The sequence below is a fragment of the Sceloporus undulatus genome, chromosome 9 (genome assembly GCF_019175285.1).
Source record: "Sceloporus undulatus isolate JIND9_A2432 ecotype Alabama chromosome 9, SceUnd_v1.1, whole genome shotgun sequence".
Taxonomy (NCBI): Eukaryota; Metazoa; Chordata; class Lepidosauria; order Squamata; family Phrynosomatidae; genus Sceloporus; species Sceloporus undulatus.
In genome coordinates, this window is record NC_056530.1 from 27514492 (window position 1) to 27532099 (window position 17608).

At 46.8% G+C, this 17608-nt stretch overlaps 3 protein-coding genes across 3 annotated transcripts in view; all 3 read right to left on the minus strand.

Annotated features, from left to right (window-relative positions):
- The window catches only part of CATSPER1 (cation channel sperm associated 1), an 8866-nt gene extending 7456 nt beyond the window's left edge, over window positions 1-1410 (minus strand). Inside the window, exons 1-2 of the mRNA XM_042438918.1 lie at window positions 1080-1410; window positions 153-389 (exon numbers count right to left, since the gene is read on the minus strand). Of these exons, the coding sequence (XP_042294852.1) occupies window positions 153-389; window positions 1080-1368 (526 nt within the window). The 5' untranslated portion in view covers window positions 1369-1410. The remainder of the gene's footprint in view (window positions 1-152; window positions 390-1079) is intronic.
- Window positions 1411-4147: 2737 nt separating this feature from the next.
- Window positions 4148-11757, minus strand: LOC121915369 (testis specific 10 interacting protein). Its single transcript, XM_042439577.1, has 8 exons — window positions 10492-11757; window positions 9286-9443; window positions 7689-8419; window positions 7100-7307; window positions 6524-6691; window positions 5746-5845; window positions 4948-5072; window positions 4148-4298 (listed from the first exon to the last, which is right to left on the minus strand). Exons 1-8 carry the CDS (start codon window positions 10711-10713, stop codon window positions 4196-4198), a joined length of 1815 nt encoding a protein of 604 aa, XP_042295511.1. The 5' UTR covers window positions 10714-11757; the 3' UTR covers window positions 4148-4195.
- A 139-nt stretch (window positions 11758-11896) lies between these two features.
- ZDHHC24 (zinc finger DHHC-type containing 24) lies at window positions 11897-16035 on the minus strand. The gene is made up of 4 exons (XM_042439578.1): window positions 15703-16035; window positions 14497-14774; window positions 13656-13968; window positions 11897-13244 (listed from the first exon to the last, which is right to left on the minus strand). The coding sequence occupies exons 1-3, from the start codon at window positions 15969-15971 to the stop codon at window positions 13658-13660; spliced, it is 858 nt and encodes a 285-aa protein (XP_042295512.1). The 5' UTR covers window positions 15972-16035; the 3' UTR covers window positions 11897-13244; window positions 13656-13657.
- Window positions 16036-17608: the final 1573 nt, after the last annotated feature.

Below are 17608 nucleotides of genomic sequence, written 5' to 3' on the forward strand. Positions count from 1 at the left end.
TGTCCATCTACCTGACTCCCTTCCATGCCAGCATTCTCTGAAGATGCCAACGCCACAGATGCTGGCCATATAGCTTGAAAAACCCGCAAAAATGCCATCCTTGAAACCCTCCGGCTTCCCGGTTCCCCTTTGGACTCTCAACAGTGCCTTACCTCCCCGGATTTCGATTTTCGCAAACGTCTGAGCCACCAGCATGGTGATATTGACAGCCACCACGGTGCAGATGAATACGTCGAAGAAGACGGACTGGGTCAAATCGTAGATGATTTTCCGCAAAGTGACCAGATACGGGTGGGCCCTGTACCAGTAGCGGTATACCAGCACCTTCAGGCTCATGTGCCGGCGCCGGCGCTTGCGCTTGGCATGGTACCGCGCTGATTTGTTGCCGCCTAGAGAAAGCAAGATGCCGGTTTCTGTTGGGCAATTCAAGTTTCCCAAGGCTTCAGCCTTTTTTGGGTGGAATAGTTGGAAGCCAACTATTTAACCATCAAAAATAGCAAAGCTAAGCCTGCTAGAGATTAACGTTCGCTTGCCAGAGAAATGGAAGCACTTGCACCACTTTGGCGCCGCTTCTCTGACTCAAAAGCAGATACGTCGAGTTTGGAATTAATGAAAAGTTTTCTAATCTATTTATGAATTTACATATGTAATGAATATATTGGGTAAAATAAGAAAGCTTTAGGTGTTTCCGTCCTTCCCAAAGGAAAGGTGGGTGCGGATTAAGATGGAGATGGCGACCCAATCTTTGTGTGAGAGTAACATCTGGAAAGGGAATATCTGTATATCTGTATATGTATATGTATATATGTATTTCAAGCTATGGATGGTTGAACCTGTGGCTGCAGAACCCATGGATATGGAGAGCCGACTGTAAATGGAGAATAGAGGGTGAAAGTGGGAGGAAGAGAAAGAAACCAGGAGCTTTCCAAAGCAGCTGGAAAGAATGGGGCAAGAGAGGCTGAAACGGGACTGTCCCTAGCAAACTGGGTCAATTGGGGAAGAGGCACACGCTCATCGTTGCCCATTGCTACCCAGAGAAACAGCCGGGTCAGGAACCGCTGCCCACCAGCCCTCCTCACCTTTTGTTCGGATGGAGGAATGGGTCCCTTTGCTCCCTCGCCTCGACTTGGGTGACCTGCTCTGTCTCCTGAACTCTTTTGACCGGGTTTGGGATGGCATGACAACGGAGGTGGCCGCCATGAGGGTGGAGGGTTCTTGGCTTGGCGGGATCACCAGGGACATCCCAGAGGCCTGGCCGAGGGAAGGTCCCGGACCTCCGAGATTTGAGGCCGAGGCCGTCTCCTCTTTGGTGGCCGACTTCTCCACCTGGGGCAAGGATGGCATGGTGGGCACGGTCAGGTAGTCCATGGCGGCGAGTCCAAAGGGGCTTCTGCTTTGAGACCTTGGGACCTGGGCAAATCCTTGACGGCGGCTGAAAGGCGGTGAATGAGGACAGACATGGAATATGGAAGGCTTCAGGCTTCTAAAGGCGTCACGTCCCTTTGTGATGCCAACTCCGTTGAGGATGTTGGCACAGTATGGCATTGGACCCAGGACTCAAGTCCTCAATGGGTTTCAAAACCAACTCGGCGGCCTTAAAACAAGTCATTCATTCTGATTGCAATCTTGAGAAGTCATTATTTGGGAGGTTCACTGTTAGGGTCACCAGATCCCAGGATGTCTTGAGGTGGGAGACGCGGGTGCAGATTGCTCCATTTTTGGTGGATACATCTCAGTGCAAGGAGGAAAGGGCTGAATGCAAATCTGCAGCTCGCACAGTAGAGCAGCTTGTTGTAATGTACCTTCAAGTCATTCCTGACTTATAGTAACCCTAAGGGGACTCCATCATGGGATTTTCTCCTCAAGTTTTTTCGGAGAGGGTTTGCCATTGCCATCCGTTGAATGAGTCTGAGAGAGCATGACCTGTCCAAGGTTTTCCTTGGCTCAAACCCTGGTCTCCAGAACCATAGCCCAACTCAAACCACTACTCCGGGTTGGTTCAGTAGAGCAACAGCTTCCTACAATTTGCAAAGCTTTCATTGACTGCATGCTGCAACTTGCAAAGGCTTCAGAGGATCACCGTATTTATTTATTTAGCATCCTCCTTCCTCCTTCCTTATGTTACTTTTAACTGATTGCATGTACAACACTGTGTAAATTTACAGTTGTCTATAAATAAAGCTTAATAATAATAATAATTCTCAGTCCTTGCGGTGCCAGGGCTCACCCTCTGCTCTGCTTACATCCACCATCTGGCTAGAACCAAGTAAGCCAAGTTAAATGTTTCCTTATGCCAGCACCCTAAGTAAGTGAAGAGGAATATCATACCATATAAACTCAACTATAAGTCAACCTCATGTATAAGTCGAGGGCAGGTTTTGGGGCCAAAATGATGGATTTTGAAAAGACCCGTGCATAAGTCTAGCGTAAAACTTAGGGGCATGTAATGAAAGACATAAAGGTTGAAGCAAAGGAAAACAATGTCTAAGAACTTACAAAACCCCAGCAGGCATTACTATTTGTATTCGTACTAAAGGATGAATGGATGAGAGAGTAGAAGGGGGTCAATGCTTCCAGGGCAGATTAAACTCTTGCCATTCACCAAGCGATGTGTACAGTGCGCCCAGGTCATATGCAGGTGCGTTATACGCAGGTTTGAGCATATGCTCAAACCCGGTGGAGAGCCGCGCGGGAGTGTGCAGGGCGGCGCATGTCCCATTCACTTGAATGGGGCGCACGCCCGTGGTGTACGTGCACTGCCGCATGCACGAGCCCCATTCAAGTGAATGGAGTTTGAGCATATGCGTTTTTCGGCTTAGGCAGGGGGTCCGGAAAGTACAGTACTTACCCATGGATAAGTTGACTTACTCTTTTTTTGGGGGGGGGGAAATTTTTTAACCTACATTTTCAGACCTATATGGGACGAGTGTATAAGTATATACAGCAATTCCTTCATTTCACCTTGATCTGGCAACAACCTTTGGAGCTAAGACTCCTTTCTTCATGCCCAGACAGGTAAAGGTCACCTGTGTACGCTTGCGTTTGAATGAGCAAATGTGCTTGGTACATAATACATTAATGGCATCACCAGACGTTGGCACCTTAGATCTTGGTCTGGAAATGTTAGGGCCTGGGATGGTCCTGAACTACAGTGGTACCCCGGGATACGAAATACCCAGGTTACGAAATTTCCGGGATACGAAAAAATCCCATAGGGATTTATTGTTTCGGGTTACGAAGGTTTTTTCGGGTTACGAAAAAACCCTGGCGCTGTTTTAAATGGAGCCGCGGCGGAGCCGCGGCTTTTTTTCCATTAGCGCCTATGGCAATTCGGGTTACGAAGGTTTTTTCGGGTTACGAAATTAGCCGCGGAACGAATTAATTTCGTAACCCGAGGGACCACTGTAGTAACCCGATATATTGTACTGAACTCATTAGAAGGAAAAAGAAATGTGGTATATAGGTAATTAGTAAGTATTTAAACATATTTAATGCCATGGACCTAGGCTTCTGCCTTAAGGAGCGTTCCAGGTTTTCCCTGCAAAATCTGTAGCGAAAGGTAAGTTATTAAGAACCAGTTTAAGAGGGAGATAGGGCAGATTCGGTGAGGAAGTGGTTTTACGTCATGAAGACAGTCCGCACTTGAATTGGGGATTTTGCCCTGCATTGGGAATGCAGACCAAGCTGAGACTATTTTATTTGGCCCATGTAGACGGACCTTTAGAAATCAGAGACTTTTGAAAGTCTCCTGTTGAGCTTCAGTAATGTAAAACGTACTTAAATTTACCAGTATGGGCCCATACCTACCTACTACAACCAGGTAGGTTATAGTATGTAGAGGGATCTTCCAGCACCTCAAAAGGTACCATGGAGGGACAAATGTACTTAGTTATAACCAAGCAGACCCCTCACACACACATTGTGTTTTCTTAGTGATTTCTTCCTTGCTTTCAAAGATGCCCATATAGTAAAATTGTGGAATATGGGTCCCAGAATCCCCACTCAGTAGATGAGTATTTTGGCGCTGTAGTCCAAGGAAGCATCCTTCCCAAGCTCCAAAGCTGCAATGGACATCAACTTCAGATTGCTTTTTCCCACCCACGCAACAAATGATACGGTCCGGACGCATCTTCTCTCCAAACGCAGCTTTATTTTTAGGTGCTTCGTGGCTACAGATCCCAGATAGAATGACTGTCTATCTCATTGTCTTCTGTCTGCCAACCTTTTGCTCTCCAAGATCTTCTGAAGACGTTGGAAAATGTTCTGGAAGGTCTTCTAAAGACTCTGTCCTCTTATGCCTGAAATACACACAACCACAACCAGAATGAAACTTGCAACCAGGATCCGGCAATTTGTGTCTCTCCAGATGTTGCTGGATTGCAATTCCCACCATGTCTCACCATACAGCTGATGGGAACAGTGGTCCAACAACCTCTGGATGGTCAATCGTTGCCTATCCTCGCTCTTGCCAAATTAGACCTTCTGTGCGACTTTTGAGTAGGACCAAAACTACTATGCTTTTTAAAAAAGTACAGTAGATGCTCCAGCAATCTGTCCATGGAGTATGTCTCCTCCTTTAGAGAAGGGCCATAGCTCAATAGTTACAACATCCGCACCCATTTTTCTCTGACAGAGGAAGCCAAATATTTCACCAAACTACAAATCCCAGAATTCGGTTGCATGGAGCCATGGCCATTAAAGCAGGGTCAAACCGCATTATCCCTGCAGTGCAGATTGGGTCCAAGATAGGCCCTTGTCTAAAAACCTTATGATCCAATCTATCCATTGTTTGACAGTCACATTCAGAGATACGTATGCATTGCAATCGCAGAATCTGGGTTTTGGCTTTATTTCATGTGTCTGGGGGTTGAGAGGCCTTCAGAATATAGACAAATCTGGTCCAAAACCAAACAAAGGAAACCCAATGCCTTTGTTCTGCACCCTTACATGGCTTTGGATGTGGACCTGGCAGTCAATGGCCGTGTGGCATTCTTCCACAGCATCTCTTCGTTGATGCCCAAAGCACTCAGGACTTGTGAGAATCTCCGCTCCACAGCCTGGCGAGCGTTAGTCTGCAGAGGAAAGAGAGAATTGAGTGTATCATTACACCAAAGGTGGCACGGCTAAATTATTATTGTTGTTGTTGTTTGTTTATACCCCGCCTTCCTCCCAGTACAGGGACTCAAGGCGGCTTATGAACCTAAACCAGTCCAAGTCAATTCACTATAAATATGCACAATGCAAATTTAAAAACAAAAGAGCTGCTACAAGCAATGGTTTTCCAAACATTGGTCCTCCAGACGTTCTGGACTTCAGCTCCCCGGATTACTGAGCACTGACTATGCTGGCAAGGGCTTTTGGGAGCTGGAGTCCAAACCGCTTGGAGAAAGTTTGGGAACCACTGCAGGGCAAGTTATAGTATGTAGAGAGATCTTGTAGCACCTATGAATTGAAACCAGTGGATACTGGCGTTCCCTCGTTCTGTCCATCTTGACCACTGGACTTCCATTTTAATGTTTCCATATTACAGAAAGAGCATATCTGCGGTTCATTGGGTTGGTACAGTTGGTCCAGCATGAGTGCTTGGAAATTTCAGTTCCATCCTGCCATAGGTTATGAGGTTATGCTGGACCCTGTCAGCCAAAGGGCTGGGATGCTTCACCGCTGTATACCATCTGCTGTATCATTTACCACGAATAAACCTTATCTTATAGCAACAATATATATTAGTGTTTGGCACTTTACCTGCATGACTCTTTCAAAGAGGTAAGGTCTGCTGTCCACTCGTTCCTGGATTTCTTGCAGTTGCAAGGTGTACTCTTCCATGCGCTGCTTCTCCTGTCTCCTGCAGAGCAACAAGTCGTGTTAAGTCCTTGCCCTCTACATCATCATCATCATCATCAACATGCCAAATAATAGCATAAAATTATTATTAATATTAATACTAGTCCTGCAATCACAGGGCTTAGAAACACTACATTTTGGGGACTACGATCTCTCAGAGTCTCCCAGGTAGGTAATACTGGGGACATCCGAAAAGACGTCATGTCGAAGATTGAGCAAACTTGTTCTCTAGATATTAGGACATGAAGCCATTATTAAAAGTGAAAGAGTAGAGATTCCAGGTGATGGGAAGAGCTGCTTCATCGGGGAATGGATTGGCTTAGAAGTTGGTGAGCTGCCTTTCATTTAAGGTCTTAAAATAGAGGTTGGATGGCCATTGGCTTTCATTAAAAGAGACCTTAATAGGCATGCATGAGAAATGGATTCCTATATGGTTGGGTCCCTTCCATATTCTATGATTCTCAATTTTCCACAAGCTCTGTCTGCAAAGACTAGTCGGCTCTATTGGAGAAGATGAAGTCCTCCATCTCCAGCCCATTTTATAGGATGGCAAGGTGGGACTTCCCTAAAAAGGAATGCCAGAATAATACTTTCTGCAGTCGCCAGTCCCATTAGAAAACAGATTTCTGGGCCACAACCTTAAAGGCGACTTTAAACAGTGGTTTTCATGGAAGATTACCGGAGCTCTTCCCGCCGTCTCTGGATGGACATAGGGGAGCGGCCCTGAGTCCGGTAGGTCGCCAAGCACTTGGCCACATCGCGCTGTACTTGCTGCTGCTTGGCTCTGCGCAGCTCGGCCCTCCGCTTTTCCTGGCGCTCCCGGCGTTCCCATTCTAATATCAGTAGCCTGACCATAGAGATTGAGAGACAGACAGACAGAGAGATCAGCTCAAGAGACTCAGGCATAACAAATACAGAGCCTAGAAGAGCAACCTTTTTGAACCACAACTCTTGGGTTGCGTCTTTGCTGCAGAATTAATGCCGTTTGGCACCGCTTTAACTGCCAGGACTCAATGCTATGAATTTTACTCCACTTGATTTTAGCCAAAAGAGCCTTTTCGAACTTAACGTTTCAACAGTAACCTGAAAGGGGATTGAATTATGCAGAGTAACTAATGACAGGGTGAATCTGTCCATTTTTCAGAGCTTGGGAAAGTTGCTTTACAAAAAACACAGCACAGGTTCTCAAATCGTATACCCACCGGACGCGGGTAACACGCAGCATGCCCCGTACGTGACGGACAAAGATGTGTACCTGTTGGCCTCTTGACGTTTGTCGGATGCCTTGGTGTGCATCACCGGAGGGCTGAAATCGGGGCAGGAATGAGCCCGCCACTGAACGCCCCAGAGCTGTTGGACTTCATAAAAGGGGTCCTCTTCAACCTGCTTGTCCTCATTCCCAGAAAGTGTCTGGGAACTGTTGGTCGAGTGAAGGTGGAAGGGCTTGCAGATGGTCAGCTTTGCTGGGCACAAGAGAGAGGGGAAAATAGGCATTAATGGGGCACACCAGCATCACCAGACCATCCATCCATCCCTTGATTTATATCCCATCTTTCTCTCAGACTGGCACTCAAGGAGGCTCTCAAAAGGCAGCAAATAACAAACACACCCACGGATGTTCTCCTTACAACTCTGGAGACCAGGGTTCGATTCCCTGCTTGGTCATGAAACCCATTGGATGACCTTTGGAAAGTCAGATGCTCTCAGCTTCAGGGGAAGGCAATGGCAAACCTCCTCCAAGCATATAATAATCTTGTCTTGCCAAGAAAACTCCAGGATAGGTTTGTTTTATGGGTTGCCATAAGTTGGAAATGACTCGAAGCCACGCAACAATGACAACTCACCTTTCTCTTTTTTCCGGGCCAGTTGGTCCTGGAAGCGCTTCTGGAGGTTCTTGAAGTTGGGGATCTTGCGGTTGATGGTGGGCTTGAAGGTCATCTCCTCTTTGGTCGCTGGGTCCTGGCCCTTTCCTTTCTTGTTCTCCTTCTGGGGACTGGGTTCCTCTGGTTCTGTAGCCAAGCAGAGAAGTTCGGCTCGTAGTTTCTCCTCCAGCTGCTTAACTGAGAGACGTTTCTCCTTCCTGGGGGGATGCTCCTCAAGGCTTAGGAGCTGCTGGGTGAGTTGAAGCCAATGCCGGCGTTCTTGGCGCAACTGGCGCTTCCGAGCATCAGCCCGGGCCTCCATCTTCCAGTAGAGAGGCACAAGAGGGCTCCCGGGAGGAAGACCCCCACATTGGCAACATTTCTGGTGCCTCGACCTCAACCGGGAATTGTCAGTGCCAGTCAACGGCTTGCAGATCTCCAAGCAGCTATTGTCCTTGCCACCAGTGGGGGCCAAGCTTGGTTCTGGTGTGGCAGGAGGTTGATGGATAGAGAGGTCAGACACCCGGGGAGGATTCTTCTTCTTGGTCTTCGCTAGGGAACTGTCCTGGTACATGGCCTGGCCTTTGACGGAGACGCTCTCCCACATCCAGTTAAAGGGGAAGGAGCCCAGTCGGGGCTGTCTGGTGGGCTCCAGCAGTGGCGCAAGGTCCGTGGAGGCATGGCTTGGCTCTGGAGTGGTGCACACCAACTGCCTGGGGAAAAGCGGTGCTCGGGTTACAGACATGGATGTGCCCTGCTTGGTCACATTTTGAAATATAGGGCCTGAACAGATAGGCCAAAATAAAGCTGCTTCAGGTCACATTGGATGTATGCTGTTTAAATGATGCATGCAGCCTAAGAAGTCGGAAGCCATACCAAAGCCATGCTCTAGTCCTAAGCCCTGGAGCGCAGCTTTGGTGCAGCTTCTGGCCTCTTAAGATGCGTGTGTCATTTAAACAGCATACCGCCAAAGTGGCCCAAAGCAGCAGACACATTGGGGGCATTGAGCATTAGCACAAAAAGAAAGTAAACAAAAGCAGCCGCTTTTTACTTTCGGGAGAAGGCTGAAAGTAAAAAGCAGGCGGGTTAATGCCGGATTAATGCTCAATGGCCCTGACATCGTGTGAAAATGAGCACACTTTTGCAGGACTTTCCCATTTTAAATCCCGTTTCTGTGTGATAAACTTTTAACCGAAATAAAGAAGTAGGTAGCATGAGCTTATGTAGACTTAAGTCTCTGAAAGCTCACGTTGCCAACTTCTTTCTTTCAGTGAGTCTCAAAGGTGCTAGAAGATCTCTCTACATACTGCTTCTACAGACTGACATGGCTATATCTTTGAATTCTTTGAAATGAGACACATCAGAGTTTGAAGCTGAGCCCCTCTGCATACAAAGTTAGTGCTCTACCACTGGGCTATGGTGCCATATGTAAGATCTGCCTTGCTAAACCTGAGCAGATAGACAGACCGATAGATAGATAGATAGTGCCAGGGCAAGATCTTATGGGCACTTCGTTCTCCGCAGCACCAAGAGGACACCTTCCCTCTCATTCCTGCATCTCTGCTCCCCAGCAACTTGCCTGTTGGAGTCTGGCTCTGTCTCATTGTCTGAAGCGTCACTGACATTTGGGACCTTGGTTTTAGGTTCACAGTAGCCCTTCTTTGTTGAGCTGGGGGCCATCTTCTTTGTCCGCTTCATGCAGATCAGCATGCCATCTCCAGCATCCAGATAGTCCTCCTAAACCATTCGTAGAGACAGCTGCGGTTAGCAATGGTGCAGAGGTACGTTTGGAAAGAGAGGCTCATCAGAACAGTCCATGTAGCCATTGATTATTATTGTTGTTGTTGTTGTTGTTGTTGTTGTTTTATTCAATTATATCTCGCCTTTCTCCCAGTATAGGGACTCAAGGCGGTGTCCTTCAAGCCACGTCTCCAAGGAAAATCCAGATCCACATTGACAGCAGATATAGCCCCTGAAAAACTCAGGGTGATGCAATGGTCAAGACTGTAACCATTCAGGCATCATCATCATCATCATCATCGTTTTACTTATACCTTTCTCCCAATATAAGGACTCAAGGCGGCATCATTGGAACCATATCTCCAAGGAAAACCCATATCCACAGATATATCCCCTGAAAAAGCCAGGGTGATGCAATAGTTAAGACTCAATGGTTCCCAAACTTTGGTCCTCCAGGTGTTTTGGACTTCAGCTCCCAGAACCCTTGGCTTTGGGCCACAGTGATTGGGACTTCTGGGAGTTGAAGTCAAAAACACCCAGAGGATCAAACTTTCGAACCATTCAAGCATCAGACTAGAACTGGAGAGATCCAGGTTGAAACTTCCAGTAGGCCATGAAGTTTATTGGATGCCCTTGTCTAATAAATTCGGTCCTCCTTATCAAGCATCCATGGCTTGAAAATGTTTTTAAAATGTATAAATTCCAAATAGCAAACTTTCATTTTCCATTTCATATAAGGGACACCATTTTCCTACCCAATTGTGTTTAATGGGACTTGAGCATCCATGGATTTTGTTATCTATGGGGGTATATATACATACAGCAATGCAATTGTGCATCGGGGACCAGCGTGGTGCAATGATTTTGGACGTTGGACTAGAACACTGGGAGACCAGGGTTCGAATCCCAGCTCGTCCCATGGAAACCCATTGGGTGCTCTTGTCCATTCACACTCTCTCAGCCTCAGAGGTCAAGCTGCGCCCAACGGAGAAGCATGGCCTCTGTCGGCGCAATCATGCAAGCTCTATCATCCACGCCAGCCTACCTGGTGCGAAGGGTTGCTCTCTGACAACAGGCCCAAGAGCCGGACTCGACCTTTGGGCTCATAGATGGTGCCGGGCGCCCGGGTGGCAGGGTCCACGAAGGCTTTGACACACGCATTGGTCAGTACGGACTGGCGGTGAGGGCTCAACATGGTGCCCGCGACGACATGGAACAGTCCTGGCTGATGCTCTCTCAGTTGCCGGAGCAACGGGCTTCCTTCCATGACAGGTCTTCAATGGGGGCTTCTGGAATAAAAGATGGAGCACTCCGTCCGGGTAATTGCCGCGGCAACTTGCGCAAAGACCAGCCTAAGTTCCGGACCAGAATCCAGGTTTTGCAATACATGGGGATATGTGACCAGATGCCCTAACCACAGAGGAGGAGCATAATTTGTACTGGAAGCAATGACTCCCATCTAGTCTCTTATACTATTTGATGTGAACACAAATAGTTTTGCCTGCTGGGATTTTGTACATTTTTTGGCACGGTTTTTCCTTTGCCTCGTCCTTCACATCCTTTGCTATGTGCCCCTAAGTTTTACCCTTGACTTATCCATGGGTCACATCAAAATCCATACATTTTGGTCCCAAGACCTGCCCTCGGCTTATACATGTACTGTATATACTTGACATTATAGTCAAGTATATACAGTAAGTGTTAGCCTGATTAATCACAGTGGTTCTTTCTTAAGGCAAAACATGTGTAAGATTTCGTTGTGAATTATAGTGTGCAACAGAACATATGACTTGCTCTGGGCATAAAGTCTGAGCATCTCTGAAGTCCAAACCCAAAGCGTATTCAAAACATAGTACTGCATTCCCAACATATAAGAATTCAGGTTGAGCCTCCTTTATCTGAAATGAAGAGTTTTGGGTTTTCAAAGACCTGTATTTGCGTATAGGTAGATCATGCGCTATGTACCTATATGCAAATGCAGGTACCCAGGTCTAAATCCAACATTCATTTACGTTTTGTATAAACCCTTATTCACATAGCCTGAAGGTTAATTTTATACAGCGTTTTGAATACTTTTGCGAATGAACGTTTGCGTACACTGAACCGTCGGAAAACACAAGCGTCACGATCTCAGCCAGCCATGGAAGAGGTTTTAGGCAACTGACTTTGATCCCAAGTCAAAATATGGATTTTGCTCAGTTATAAGATGCTGTTTTACGGCAGAGAATGAGAACTGAGCCGAATACAATTCCATCTTTATGCACTTCCATGTACAGAAGCAGTATACCTCTGTTGAGAAAGGCTGGACATCATCTTCAAATGGGCAATGTGAGCTTCCCAGAGGTTTGTTGTTTCTGGAACGTAAACCTTGGCCCAAGATACACCTTGGTTTTCTTCTATTCTGACACACAACTTGCTACTTATTCCTTCAAAGGACACAACAGCATTGCTTTATCGCTTTAAACAGTACTTTAATGTGCAACGGGTGTTTCGACATTCAAGGCGTTAAATGAGAAGCCAAAACCGAAAAGAATAGCCGCTCGCCCCTAAACCACCCAAAGAACTCACAACTATGAAGAGATTTAAACCAATTCCTCCAACATTAGTATTATTCAGAGATTAAAGAAAGGTAGTCATCTCAAGATGTCAAGAGCATAGCATTTGCTCACCTAAATGAATTTGTTCATGACGGCAGATGGCTTACTATTCGTTGGGCCTGGAAATTAAGATCCGTCACATAATGTGGGCTGAGAACATTCAATCCTAAGGTCTCCATTTTCTGCCCTGTGCTATGTAACTGAAATACATAGAAGTCTCATGGAAAGGATGCTCTGACATGTCAAGGTACTGGGAGTAGTACCTCTGTGGCAGAGCTCACATTTTGGATGCCTCAAGTCTCCATTTCAGTTCCTAGCAACATTACAGTATGTGGAAGGGTTAGGATAAGTTACTCCTTCTCAGGAGTAATGGACCAGTGACCTGACTCTGTGTAAAGCAGCTTCATAAATACTATATTATGGGAAGTAGAGGAAAGTCAGCAAGGCACCATATCAGGGTCTGGCCTCTCTAACCCCTTTCCCCCATCCATCTGTCCCATTTTGTGGGCTTTCAGTGGCATAACCCTTCCTTCGTTCCTTCCAAAATGTGGGGCGAGCGGAGAGAAAACCATCAGTGTTTTTTAAAGGATTCAACAAGTAATAATAATACAAGAAGGAATGTTGCAAGCATTCCCTGGTGTTATGGAATGGGTAAGTATTACCAAATTCCTCCCGAATCGCACAAGGCACCGTTCCAATATCTGTTAAACTATACATACAAAAGGCCAACTTCACAAAGGAGAAGGAAAAAGGAGGGGAAGACATAGCTGCCACATCCGCTAGGCTTGGCGTGGGATTCGGGCAGTGATTCCCGGTTCTTGTTCTTGGTTTTCCAGGTTGCTTCCATCCTAAGGATGTTACAAAGACTAAGTGAGCAGGTGTAAAAGCACTACGCAAATCCGAAAGAGAGCAAAGACACTTGATCCCGGCATCAACCATCAGAATGAATGAATACCATTCTGCTTCCGTCCTTTTGGACCACTGAGCCAAACCATTTCAGGCCCTCAAAGACCATTCTTGCTTTGGGGAAAGCATCCGTGTTAGATAGAAGTAGATGTAACCACAGCACCATCTCCCCGAAAGCGCATAACTTGGATGACGGAAGAGTTCATCTTTCAGGTCTTAAGTTTTCAAGTAGAGGTTTCTGTCCTTCTCCCATAGAAAGGAATTCTCCCCCTCTTGAACAACGTGGACCAAGATCCTACAAGGTGAGAGGAAAAGATACGTGATTTCCAGAGCAGACTTGCAAACTGTTTGCATACATTACTCCACAAACTTCCTTTCCAAATGTATTTTGTCCCATGCCTGAAGGCGACTATGAAGAACTGAGCTAGGGTCACCTAGGCGGCATCCGCACTGCAGAGATAATCCAGGCTGGCACCACTTTAACTGCCATGGCTCAATGCTATGGATGTCTAGGAATTGTAGTTCGTTGTGGCATTGGAGCTTACTGACAAAGATGGCTAAATGTCCCGCAAAACTACAGTTTCCAAAATGTCATAGCACTGAACCATGGCTGTTAAAGTGGTGTCAAAGTGGACGACTTCTGCAGTGCAGATGCAGCCAAAGTGAGATCACAGCTGGATTTGCTCAGCGACAGATCCCAGTTTACCTTCAGAGGTCGCGGGCTTTGTGGAGGGGCTCTGGTTTGGGAGGTTTGGTTTGGAAAGTGATCCCATCCCCTGGCAATGGAGAAGCGACGAAAGGCGCGAACCACACGAGATGCCACTGGTCCCCCAGGACTTCTCGAAGGTTGCCCCGCCAGCCCAGGTCATACTGGCGATTGCCTTCGAACCATTCCTTGGTGGTCTGCCCACGAAACGCCAGCAGGCTGTGAAAGAGCAAGAAGCCAACGCAGAAGAGGCAGCCCACGATGCAGACATCGGTCACAAAGGCATAGATGAAGGCTGCGACGTTCACTTGCCCTGCAAGAGATCCAGGTCCAAGCATTACCACAAGAAACAGATAGAAAGAATAAATGCCTATGGAAGAATTGCTGCCATCACTGCCTTTATTTGTATCTCAGCTTTCACCCACAAACTGGGGCTTAATACAAACATTGCGGGAATCTGCATTGTTAGTAGAATTAATAAAATGCATAAAGCAATGACTACGAGGCTGTAATATTTTGGACATATCATGAGAAGATGTGTTGTTGTTGCTTTTATGGCGCCTTCAAGTTGTTTCTGACTTATAGCAACCCTAAGGTGAACCTACAATGGGTTTTCCTGGGGCTGTGAGGAAGTGATTTACTAAAGGTTACCCAGTGGGTTTCCACGGTTGAGCCAAGAAAGCAGCCCTGATCTCCAGAGTCATAGTCCAATGCTCAAACCACTATATCGAGCTGGATCTTATGATCCATTATTAGAAAAGACTATAAGGCTTGCAAGATAGGCTTTAGGACGATGCCTGTGCAGCCTCCCTTTCAATAAGTGTCTGGTTTTCGTTCTCACCCATGAGTAGCATAAGCCATGGCAGAACGAGGAGTAGGATGGTCCTTGTAGGAGTGTCCTCCTGGAGCAGGGACCGGACGACGTCGGCATTGAGGAGGGAGCCATAGAGCAGCAGGAGAGAGCCGTGGAAGAGCAGGCAGAGGAAGTAGCGGTAGTTCTGGTAGCCCAGACACTGGCCCAGCAAGGCGCAATGGTGGTCACGCCGCAGGACGCAGACGTTGCAGGAGAAGCAGTGGCCGCAGCGGGGAGGGACATGCGACTGGCAGGAGTAGCAGTAGCTGGGAGAGAGGAGAGAAAGCTCTAAGCCTAGGAATTTTAGTCTTAGGTTGACTTGTCCATGGGTCAAATGTAAATACACTCATCCCTCCGTATTTGCGGCTTTGATATTTGCTGATATTTGATTATTCACGGATTTCATTAATATGGTCTCTCAAGGAATATCTAGGTCCTCCAGCGCAACTCTATGGTCAGTGTCTATAATGCTGTATTATAAACTATAATATAATATATATTACAATCTGTTAGTACAATCTATAATGTAGGACAAATTCGAGACCAAACTATAGGACAACTGCAGGACAAAACTCAGCTCAAAATGTAGGACATTTAAGGTCCTCCATTTTTCTTAAATGTCCTACATTTTGGGCTGAGTTTTGTCCTGCAGTTGTCCTACAGTTTGATCTCGAATTTGTTCCATATTTTGTCCCTGGTAATAGGGGACAATTATGGCAACCAGTAAGCTATCATATAATATATATTATAATCTACAACATTGTATTATAACCTACGAGATATATATATATATATATATATATATATATATATATATATTACAATCTATAATCTCTAATATAATCTATATTATAAGGTTATTAATAATAATAATTTATAATGTTATATATTATAATGTATAATAGAATATATATGTTATATTAGCTATAATATATTATATATATAATATATAACCTTATAATGTATAATGGTATATTGCAATATAATATTAAATAATAATAATAATAATTGCAACAAAGACATGCCTCAGTATACTACAAATCCCAGAATTCCCCAGTCAAAGCAGTCTTAAGCCCCGCCCCCTCCAGCATCCCTTGTTTCCCCCGCCATTTCCCTTAGCCCCGCCTCCCCTCCCCGCAATTGGCTATGGGCTGGAGGCGTGGCCTCAGAAGCCACGCCCCTCCCGGCGCTTACTCCCATCCTTGGCCTGCGCCTGCGAGCATGACTCCGCGCGTGCTGGGAGAGGCGATGATAAAGCGGCGCGCGTTCTCGAGCGCGTTCGCGAGCAGGTACAACAGCGACACCAGCGGCCAGAAAGGGAAGTGCAGAGGTCGTCCGCCGCCTTTGCCTTCGCTTTCTTCCCGCAGCAATAGGACGGCGAGCACCTCCAAGACGAGCGCGCCCCCCAGCGCCGCCCCCGCGAACACCGGCAGCGCTCGCCTCCCCCAGCCTTGGCCGGCCATGGCCGCGCATGCGCACAGGGCGACGCTCTCCCTCCTTCCCTCACACTCTCTTCCTCCTTCGGTCCACACAGCGAGAGAATCCCTTCCGCCAATCAGCGGCGGGGACGGCCTCCCTGAATCCGCCTCCTGAGCCTGATTGGCAGATGTCTCAGCCAATAGGCACATTCAAATATTTAAACAGGGCTGTCATGGCACCTGTTAGCCTTTTCTTCAGTATAAACATCCCCAGCTTCTTAAGTCTCTCCTCAGAAGGTTTCTAGACTTTCCACCATTTTGGTTGCCATCTTCTGGGCATGGCCCAGCTTCAGGCCTGACCAAAGTGGAATAAAATGGCACTGTTGCTTATATTTCTATTAATGCAGCGTAGAATCACATTGGCCTTTAAAGCTGCTGCATCACACTGTTGGCTCAGGCTCAACTTGTGGCCTACTAGGACTCCTAGGTCCCTTTCGCATGGAGTCTACGTCCCTCAAAACACGGAACAGACTCCCTGCCCTTCTCTGAATTTGGACATGAGTGATAATGCTAAGCACCCAAAGGGTAGTCAACAATGTCTCCTCTTTATGAGGGACAGAAGTGACCAGTGGGGCCCCACTGTGTTCTGCCCTGGGCCCAATTTGCTATTCAACATCTTTATCTGTGACTTGGATGAAGGAATAGAAGGCATGCTTATCAAATCTGCAGACAACACCAAATTAAAAGGAGCACCTAAGGCCCCAAAGGGAGAGAATCGACATTCAAAACGACCTCAATAGATTAGAAACCTGGGCCAAAGCTAACAACAGGGAGGAATGTGAGGTAACTACATTTTGTGGCCTTGTTTTGTCCAGTCGTCTTCAAGGGCAGCCCCAGGCAGAGAGCATTGCAGTAGTCTAACTGGGAATTCAGCAGCTTTATTAAGATGTATAAACTATACCCTGCATCGACATAACTATAAACCGAAGACTGGGAACGGGTATAAACTAAACTGAACTAGGGGAAACTAAGCAACAACCCACAGATCAAGGAAACACTGGATTATTATTATTATTATTATTATTATACTTTATTTATGTATATATATTTCCAGTCCCAAGAAAGGAGACGCCAGGGATTGCAATAACCCCAGTGTCATTAATGGGAGGATGACAACCATTGCTTGGCTGGAGGGAGCAAAGGTGGGCATCCGTCTCTGCCTCTGCTTCCCTTCCCTGGATGATGGGCTTTGCTCCTCTCGGTCTGGAAGGGAAGTATCTCAACGAAGATCCTGAGCGACGCTTGCTTTTTCTAGGCTGAGTGCGGCTTCGTACGAAGGGCTGTGTTTTGATGGTCAGTGTCTTTTCCGCCTTGGAAGGAAGAGGTGGCCTTTGGGCAAGATTTCCTCCGTCGTGGAAGAGCCTGTGTTCCCTACACGATGCTTGCTTTTCTAGGGCAGCCGAGGCTTAACCGGTGGTACGATGGGAAGGCTGGACTCACGGACCACAGCCGCCAGCGATGGATCTGGGCAGGTACCATTCCTGTCCACATCTGCCTTTAGGGGAACAGCCTGGCTTTGCAAATACTCTGTAAGGGTCTCTGTGTTGAAGCGGCCGCCTCACTCGCCATGAACAGGGCTCTGTGGTGGAACAAGACCGATGCTGGTGTCTGATGCGGTGAGA